Consider the following 10,287-nt stretch of genomic DNA (forward strand, 5'->3'; position numbering starts at 1 on the left):
ATAAACTCATTTATAAATAAATGTAATATCCTTTACACAGTGAAAAAAATAGCAGAAATCCATGATTAAATTGAATTTTATATCTGAAATGCTTTCATACTTTTTCTCTGTCTTAGTTCTCTAGTTCTGCTGTAAGAGAAATACCACAAGTGGGTAGCTGTAACAAACAGACATTGATTTTCCCATAGTTTAGGAAGCTGGAATTTAAATGCAAGGTGCTGGCACTATGGGAAGGCTTTCTCTCACTGTTGGCTCCAGGGGAAGGGCCTTGCCTCTTCAACTTCTGCTGCCTGGTTCCCTGGAAATCTCTATGTGCTTTGGCATCTATCTTATCCTATCTATGCTTGCTAGTTTGATTATAATCTCTCTTCTATCTCAAGAGAGATTAACTCAATATATATACTACTCTGATCCTCTAATCATTAAAAACCAGTGATATGTGGATGAGACAACCTTGTTTGCTGGAAGGGAAGAGGACTGAAACTACTTAGTGAAGTTCACTATAGCCTTCAGTATGGATTGCACCTCAATAAAAAATTGTTAAAAATCCTCACAACTAGACCAATAAATAACATCATGATAAATGGAGAAAAGATTGAACTTGTCAAATACTTCAATTTCCTTACCTCCATAATCAACACTCATGCAAGCAGCAGTCAAGAAATCAAATAACGTATTGCATTAGGCAAATCTGCTGCACAAGACCTCTTCAACATGTTCAAGAGCAAAGATATTAATTCGAGCACTAAGGTGCTCTGGTAGCGTAGTGTTTATGAATCGGGCTGCGAACCACAAGGTCAGCAGTTCGAAACTACCAGCTGCTCCACGGGAGAAAGATGAGGCGTTCTGTTCCCATAAAGATTTACAGCCTCGGAAGCCCTGTTCACGGTCGCTACGGGTCGAAATTGACATAACGGCACTTAGAAACAACAAAAAGGTGCACATGACGAAGGCCATCGTATTTTCAATTGCCTCATATAAATGTGAAAGTTGAACAGTGAATAAGGAAGACCAGAGAAGAAGTGATGCCTTTGAGTTATGGTGTTGGAGGAGAGTATTAAAAGTACCACGGACTGCCAGAAGAGCAAACAAATCTGTGTTGATAGAAGTACAGCCAGAATGCTCCTTAGAAGCCAGGAAGGGGAGACTTCAACTCTCACACCTCGGACATGTTCTCAGGAGAGACGAGTCCTAGGAGAAGGCGTTATGCTTGGTAACATGAAGGGTCCTCAAAAAAGAGGAAGACCACCAATAAGAAGGATCGACACAGTAGCATCAGCAGTGGGCTCAAACTTAACAATTGTGAGGATGGCACAGGATCAGGAAGTGTTTTGTTCTGTTTTGCATAGGATCCTATGAGTCAGAGCCAAACTCCACAGGCACCTAACAACAACAATCATGTTTCATCAACATAACAAACACAACCATTTTCAAATGGAATTATAACCATAGGCATGGAGGTTAAGATGTGTAATACATATTTGGGAGTGATGGTGTCACAGTTCAAGCCATAACCACTTCCAAAGAATTCTTCCCCTCCATCATGGTCTATTAGTAGCAGCAAGTTTATAAGGACTAGAGAAAAAGTTGTTACCAGCGATCATCATATGGGAAAATGTTTTAAGAATTCTCTTTAAAGTGAGTATTTGCAAACCAATTCAGATTGCAAGGGATAAGGTAAGACCTAGAGTTTGCCTTCAAACAAGTAGAAAATAAAAATCTAAAAACACTTAGTCATTAAAAAATCAAAAGGAAAACTAAATTTTGATCAGTAAAAAATAGTACATATAGATATTGTGAAACATTCTTAGCCAATGATTATAATAATTACATTTATAAATGTTCATTTAAGTACTAATGCTAAATAAACAGTCACACTTCCTAGAATTGTACTAGGAGTATTAATGCTCAATAAACACATCTAATCAGTGCTTCTTCTGATTATAAAAAAAAAATCACATTAACAGAAGTTAAGTGATGCTTAAAATACTGATTTTTTTTTCATCCATAATCATTTTCAGTCTGTATCTTTTATCTGTAAGGACCTGGGGACCATCTCACAACAGCTAACTATGAAATTCTTTTTACAAGTACTTCTCAACATTACAGAAAACATTGTAAAGCATAGATTTAGCCCAAAACATCAGAATCCGTTTTCTTTTACAAGAAATGGTTCTTTCCTTACCAAATGTTGACAGTATCGGGATGCCTCGTAGATACTCACCAGACACCTAATAAACTGAAACAATTTTATCCAAGATGGCAAAGTAGAGTTTATGTCAAAGTCGCACTAAAATCAATAATATTTACTTGATCCCTGTAGTTGATGAGTCTTCCTTCAAAAAGTTCCCTCCGAATTTTGGCCTGAGTCTCAGGCTTTAATAAAAGTTCTTTTAGCTGTTTCACTTTGGAATTTCGATTCATCCTTTCTAGATGCAAAGCTTCATTAATTAAGTCCTGTATTCCAGTAGGTTTCTGGCCTAAAGAGAGAAATTATATAATATACTTTACATACAAATACCAATGAACAACATTAAAATAGAGCACACTGACTTATCAGAAGACAGTTAAAAAATATTTTTAAACATTTCCCATATTTTCTAGAAAACGTTATATTTCACCCAAAATATATCATTTACATTAAACATAATTTACAGTAAATAATACGTAGCAAGAGCATACTTAGGACAAACCTGAAAACATCATATAATGAGATTCTAAGGATGATGATTTCAACAGTGGTTATTTTAAACTCAGCACTTCTTAGCTTTGTGTTTTGGCCTCAGATTGTCAAAATACCTGCTAAGCAATGGAAAGGGCAGTATTCCATTTATGGCAAGGCTTCTCCGTGGTTTTATACTCAAGTCCACTAGACTGAATTCCTGGTGTGGCGCTGTGGGTTTAATGCATTGGACTGCAATGTCAGTTTGTACTTCGAGGATGGTGGTTCAATCTCACCAGTCGCTCCTTGGAAATCCTATACAGGCTCGCTGTGGACCGGAATCAACTCAATGGCTCTTAACAACAACAGGCTTAATTTGGGACTTCTGGAATGGCACTGTAGACTCAGCACTGGACTGCGAACCACAAAGTGACGGTTCAAACCTATCAGCCACTCCTCAGAAACCCTATACAGGGTTGCTATGAGTCTGAACCACCTTGACTGCACTTAATAACAACAACAAGCTTAATTCAAGTCCTGGTGTGATGCTGCAGGATAAGCACTGGACTGGTAACCGAAATGTTGGAAATTCAAACCCATCAGTCAGTTTCACAAACCCTATACGTGGTTGCTATGAGTCGGATGTAACTCGATAGCACACAACAGGCTTAATCCAAAATCCTCTTCCCTTGTGTATAACAAGAGCTTCCTGTGGGTCAAGGGTGAGAGAAACGTAGGCCATTCTTCTTCCAAAAATTCATTTATACTGCTCGTGCCAGTGCTCCATTCCTCTTCTGCTGTGGTTCAACAGAAAGGCAAATACATCCATCATGGAAGTATTAGTCTCCTTGCATCCCACATGAGACACTTAAGCAGCACAACGCTGGTCAGTCCTGTGACTTAGCAGAGGGGAGCAGGGATTCTTTTCATGACGCAATGAGGCCCAGGCTCAGGTTCATTTCCTGTTGTTATCACTGTCATTGACATTCCTATCAACCTCTTCAGGCTTCACAGAGCTCCCGTCCCCTGGCTTGTTTTTGTTCTGTGTTTCTTCCAGATACTGTTGCACTGCCTTGAGCACCGCGTTCTCCACCAGTCTCTTACTGAGCCTTAGCAGCTCAGCATCATCAGGCTCACCTCCATTCTTCCCACCTACATTCCACAATAAAGAAGAGAGGTCACTGAGAGCAGAGCACCTGAGAAACTCAGCATTCAGGGGCTAGCTAGGTCAATCAGTAAAAAGGAGCAGGTGTTTATAAACCAGATCTAAAATTCCAAGAATACTGAGTTGGCTTTTCATTTGATATTTGCAGAAGCAGAAGCCTGTCTTTTCCCTAAGATCTCAGGTTCAAAGTAGGGCATGAGCCCAATCTAGGAATACTCTACCTAGTAAGGCTGAAAGTTTTCATTTCTACATATAATTTTTGTTCTTCTCACTTTCAAAGTTAACCATTACTATTCAAGTTCATTTGCCTACCACCTGGCACTTCAAACTGTGAATTCACCAACTAGCTCTGTTTCCACATCTCCTTTACTATCAAATGTCAAGTAATCAAGATTCCCCTAGAGTCTTATTACTTGGATCACTTATTTTTAAACCCTATACATTGGGGGTTTACAAACTCCCAGCATTCTTGGGAAGACAAATGCAGTTATAACTACTAGGAATTGGTTTAAAATAAGTTTGTAAGGCTAATATTCTCTTAAATCTCAGTGTGATCATTGCACTCTTAGAAGTAAGAAAATGTTCAAGAAAGAGCTAGGATCGTGATAGTAAATTGCTAGATGTTAATATTTTATGATAATTGTGATTCCCTGCTAGTAAGAATTAAGGTTTCACTATTCCATCTTTCATTTTCCTATAAAGGAGCTGGTTCTCATCTATTGTCACGCAAACGTTTCCAAGCACACTAATCCTGGTCTCCTATAACTAGAGAAAAGAACAAAGGGACTCTTCTTCCATATCCACTCAGTTCCTGTTTCCTTCCATTGAACTATGGATCTAGGAAAGCAGATCTTTGAGGCAATGAAGTAATAGAAGGACTCACGTGTTAAGATCAATTCAGTTTTGGAAAATCACCCATGGGTTCCAGAGGGTAAATGCCCAGTGTTGTCCTTGAAGCTTAGGGTCTGGGACAGGTGAATCCAATCAATGGGTATAAATGGAAGATTCATAGCCATTGTAAATTATTATTCATACGTAAGGCATTATTTTCTATTGCCACATGTAACAAGAGGTTAAGTAAAAAAGCATATAGACCAAGGATAAAAATTAGTCCCTCAACCCTCTAAAGTGCTGTCACTTCTGTATAACACGTATCTAGAATACACAGAGCCACTATACCAAAAAGAAATGGTTGATGTTCAACCATTTCAAGAAGTAGCATATGATCAAGAGCCAATGATACTGAAGGAAGATGTCCAAGGTACATTGAAGGAATTGGAAAAGAGCATGGCTCCAAGAATTGATGGAATACAAATTGAAATCTTTCAAGAAAGTGAGACAGCACTGGAGGCACTCACTCATCTCTGCCAAGAAATTTGGAAGACAATCGATTAGAAAAGATCTGTATTTGTGCTCATTCCAAAGAAAGGTGACCCAAAGGAATGCAGAAATCATCGGACAATATCTTTGATATCCCATGCGAGTAAAGCTTTACTAAAGGTAAAACAGAAATGGCTACAAGCATACATTGACAGAGAACTTCCAGAAGTTCAAGCCGAATTCAGAAGAAGACGTGGAACGAGGGCTATCATTGCTAATGTCTGATGGATCTTGGCTGAAAGCAGAGAATATCAGAAAGATGTTTACCTGTGCTTTATTGCCCATACAAAGGCTTTCGAATGTGTGGATCATGACAAGCTATGGACAACATTGCGAAGTATGAGTATTCCGGAACACTTAATCGTGCTCATGAGGAATCTGTACCTGGACCAAGAGGCAGTTGTTCAAACAGAACATGGGAACACAAATGGTTTAAAATTAAGAAAGTTGTGTGACAGGGTTGTATTCTTTCACCATACATATTCAACCTGTATACTGAGCAAATAATCCAAGAAGCTGGCTTATATGAAGAAAAACATGGCATCAGGATTGGATGAATACTCATTAACACCCTGTGATATGCACATGATACAATTTTGCTTGCTGAAAGTGAAGAGGACTTAAAATATTTACTGATGAAGATCAAAGAGCACAGCCTTCGGTATGGGTTACATCTCAGTGTAAAGAAAACAAAAATCTTCACCACTGGCCAATAAACAACATTCTTATCAATGGAGAAAAGATTGAAGTTGTCAAGGACTTCATTCTTCATGCTTCATGGAAGCAGCAGTCAAGAAATCAAACAACATGCTGCATTAGGCAAATCTGCTGCACAAGACCTTTTTAAAGTGTTGAAGAGCAAAGATGTCAGCTTGAGGATTAACATCTTAGTTATGGCTATGAATCTTCCAGGACTTACGTCTGACCCAAGCCATAGTATTTTCAGTAACCTCATATGCATGCAAAAGCTGGACAGTGAATAAGGAAGACCATAGAAGAATTGATGCTTTTGAGTTATGGTGTTGAAGGAGAATATTGAAAGTGCTATGGGCTGCCAAAAGAACCAACAGATCTGTGTTGGAAGAAGTGCAGCCAGAGTGCTCCTTGGAGGCCAAGATGGCCAACCTTCGTCGCTCCTACTTTGGACATATTGTCAGGAGGGATGAGTCACTGGAGGAGGATATCATGTTTGGTAAGGTGGAGGATCAAAGAAAAAGAGGAAGACCCCCAGCAAGATGGATTGGAAAAGTGGCAGCATCAATGGGCTCAAGCGTAGCAACAATAGTGAGGTTGGCCCAGGACAGAACAGTGTTTTGTTCTGTTGTACACAGAGTCGCTATGAGTTGGTACCAACTCAACAGCACCTAACAACAACAGAACCAATTCTGCTTACAATTATCCCCCAAGATTCCTAGCTACCTCCCTTGGAAGGAGAAGCAAGAGAAAGGATTAGTTAAAGGCTTCACTTGAGATTCCAAAACTGGAAAAAATTAGCAACAGCTCTCCCCCTCCTAGTGTGGTGCTAGAGCATCAGTGCTGGACTGTGAACCACAAGGTTGGCAGGTCAAACCCACCAGCTGCTCTTCAGAAACCCTTTACAAGCTCACTATGAGTAGGAATCGACTTGACAGCACTTAACAAAAACAACAACTCCCCTCAAAAGTGTCAACATGGGCATAATAGAGTCCACAAAGACAATGTCCTACATCTAACTTTGGTAAGTAGTGACTGGGATCTTAAAAGCTCACAAGGAGCAATCTAAGGTGCAATTATTGGTCTCTCCATGTGCAGAGGAAAGCAGACACATGGAATTAATTAGTACAATGGACCAATGGAACATGTGAACATCAGTCTCCACAACTCTGACACCAGAAGAACAAGATGGTACCCAGCTACAATTAAAAACTACGCTGAAAGGGATCACATTAGAAAGTCCTAGATAGAGTGGAAAGAAATGTGGAACAAAACTCAAAATTATAAAAAAATAAAAAGGAGTAAGTTTACTGCTCACAAAGAGACCGGAACCCAAGACTATAATTCCTCATGACTCGATTTTCAACAAAGAAGTAGACAGGTAGATACATAGATACAGAGACAACAACACTAGTGAGCTATGCACACCACTGAATGGTCAGCCATTCAAAATGAAAATGGAAGCATTTACCTAAGGACAAAATTCAGAAGACTGTAGCCAAGTTAACAATAATAGGTCCACAAGCTGCTGCAATTTACAAAAAGCATCATTTGATATTCCAACAAAAGTATATAGGAGAAATATTCCCAATGTATGTAACAAAGTCTTGATGAAAATCTTCTTTCTTGGTCTATTCAGGTTGTTTCATATCTGACCTACTTAAAATGATAATGTAAGCTTTGTCACTGATACTGTTATTTTAGACACCCGCACCCCCAAATAGCTGCAATTTCTTAGGAGAATGCTAAAAATACAAAAGAATGGTAATAAAAAAATTATTTTAAGTCCCCCAAACACAGTAATGCCCCTAAAAGAATATACTAGGAAACTGTGCAGAAAATTCCAAGTAAGCAAAGTAACTGTCAGTAAAAGTCATAACATTACTAATCCATAGTTTGTATTTGTGATTCTGTTTTTCTTTATATTACCTGAGATATCTGATACCAGCCAGTGCAGGGAAAAAATAGAATTATGTGGTTATAAAACAGAAAGGAAGTGAACTCCTTGGTGGTTACACATACAAGGATAATTATGGATGAGCAGACTCAACACATGCTTAATCGATGTCACAAGAAGGGTTCCAGAAACCATCATGATCCCCAGTCTACCCTAAGTCCTAGGTCCTAACTGTCCTCACAAGGATACAAATTATAGTAACCCCTGGTGTGATGCTATAGAATCAGCAATGGACTGTGAACAACAAGGTTGACAGCTCAGACCCACCAGCTGCTCCTTGGAAACCCTATCCAGAATCTGTATGAGTCAAAATGGACTCAAGGGCTTTTAACAACAACAACAACTGTTAAAAATGGAAATGAAAAATCTCCACTACAATCCAATGTAAAACTAAGGGAGAAAGTGGAACCACATTCAAAGTTCTCACTCCCTTCCAAGTACTCATATCAAAGGCTTCCTAAGAAATATCCCATCATCTGCACAACTTTGTACTTTCTGTTCCTGTGGTGCAATTGTGTCCTACTTAGAAGTAGTGTTGCTTTGTTTCGTTTTGTTTTTAACCATGCTTACTTTTTCTTTGATCTACCTAGCTAAAAAGAAACACTGGAGATCCGTGGGCTATTAAAAATTTGAGTGGCACATTCAGTTCCTTGCACATCATCTTAACTCATCTGTGATGAGAGACAGGTCAGAAACCATACCCAAGTGTCCGCTTAAACTGACACCATCCCATGGACCTTTGACTGTAGGAAGTTATTATCTGCAACGCTCTGGGGAAAGGGTTCCTACATATAAATAAAGCTCCCCTCCTCCTCCCAAATACCAATGCTACTCCTACCAGCACATACACACAACACTAAAATTTTAGAATGAAAATACTAAAACTATTTTTTAGGATATTTTCCAGAATGTAAATTCCAAGAGGGAAGGAACAATACCTTTATACATTTTTATTCTGGAGTTACTAGCATACAATATATAGAAAACGGATGATGGTTTAGATACAGTAGGACAAGCCCCAGGTGATGTAGAGATCTCTACTCTATCCTCCCCAATTCTCACCATTTTTAAATGGCATGCAGGTAGCGGGAGGGTCAGAATGCAACTAAACTGGGAATCAAGAACAGCCTTGAAGAAAATACAAAGTGGAGGAGAGGTCCCAAAAGGTAATCAACCTGAAGCCTGAATGGGTTGCTAGGCAGCCTCCCCCAAACTGTCACGATGACAAAGAATTATGACTCCTTCAGGTCTTAGTTGGACCCAGCTGGTGCTGGTTCCTCTATAGTCTTGACTTCCCTTCATGCTCCTTAAGTCACTGCCTGAACCTAGGCTTCTGATCCTTCTTCTTCTTGTTATTGGTAAGTGCCATCGAGTCAGTTCCAACCTATAATGACCCTGTATAAGGTTTCCAAAGAGCAGCTGGTGAGCTTGAACTGCCGACCCTGCAGTTCACACTGACCTCACATTCCAGGGCATTAATCCACAGTGCCTTGTAGCAACCCCCAAATCACATGGTTTAGAATGATTCCTATATAACCTCAAGACCTTCATACAGTCCTATCAGAAATGGGACAATACATATTCACTGGATGTTTGTAGGTCCAAAAACCTACCTAAGAACTCTGCTGCTTCCCCTTTCTGGACACTATTAAGTATTTACAATTTAATAAGATATAATCTGTGACTACACAGAGTAATAAACAATGATTCTAAAATAATAAGTTAAGTTTTAGTGTTATGTAACAGAATGTTCAAGGCCCAGTATAGTTAGGTAGGAGTAACAAAGTAGGCTTCATAGAGGAGCTATTTTAGCTGGGTGAATAGAAGTTCCAGGCCTGGGGAGGGTTTCCATGAGGTAAGGATATAAGGGAAGCATAATAAAGACATGGGCATGTTCACCGAAGCATGAAAGAGCCGATGCAATTGAAGAAGTCTCGGTACTTCTGGTGCAGCACTACCAGAATCAGCACTGGGCTGTAAACCACAAGGTCTGTGGTTCAAACTCACCATCTGTTCCTCAAAAACCCTGTACAGGTGGCTGTGGGTCAGAATGAACTCAACGGCACTTAACAACAATTGTTTCCAAAGTTCAGAAACATAGGAGGGATGGAGATGGGGGTAGGAAAAAAAAGGTGAAATAGCAGGTAGGATAAAGTTTCCTAATTACCATGCTACTGAGACCACTTCATTCTATAGACAATAAACATCGGTTGAAGGAGTTTAAGTAGAACATGTTTTAGAAAGTTTGCTGTGGTAGCCACATAGAATAGGAATGAAGGATTACAGAATGGCAGTAATAGAGGCAGCTATTTGCAACAGACAAAGAGAAAAACAATGATGTAGTGAACCATGATGGAAGTACTAGGAAAGTGCTGCCTGATGTAGTGAACTATGGTGGAAGTACTAGGAAAGTGCTGCCTGATGTAGTGA

General features: G+C 39.4%; 2 protein-coding genes across 2 annotated transcripts in view; both read right to left on the reverse strand.

The window, feature by feature from the left end:
- Positions 1-2,274: 2,274 nt before the first annotated feature.
- The window catches only part of AKAP7 (A kinase (PRKA) anchor protein 7), a 183,812-nt gene continuing 175,799 nt past the window's right edge, over positions 2,275-10,287 (reverse strand). The window contains exon 8 of the mRNA XM_006834726.1: positions 2,275-2,480. Coding sequence (XP_006834789.1) covers positions 2,275-2,480 — 206 coding nt within the window. The remainder of the gene's footprint in view (positions 2,481-10,287) is intronic.
- The window catches only part of LOC102829509 (A-kinase anchor protein 7 isoforms alpha and beta-like), a 46,599-nt gene continuing 39,929 nt past the window's right edge, over positions 3,618-10,287 (reverse strand). Inside the window, exon 3 of the mRNA XM_006834666.1 lies at positions 3,618-3,814. Coding sequence (XP_006834729.1) covers positions 3,618-3,814 — 197 coding nt within the window. The remainder of the gene's footprint in view (positions 3,815-10,287) is intronic.

This window comes from Chrysochloris asiatica, unplaced genomic scaffold (assembly GCF_000296735.1).
Source record: "Chrysochloris asiatica unplaced genomic scaffold, ChrAsi1.0 scaffold00013, whole genome shotgun sequence".
Classification (NCBI taxonomy): domain Eukaryota; kingdom Metazoa; phylum Chordata; class Mammalia; order Afrosoricida; family Chrysochloridae; genus Chrysochloris; species Chrysochloris asiatica.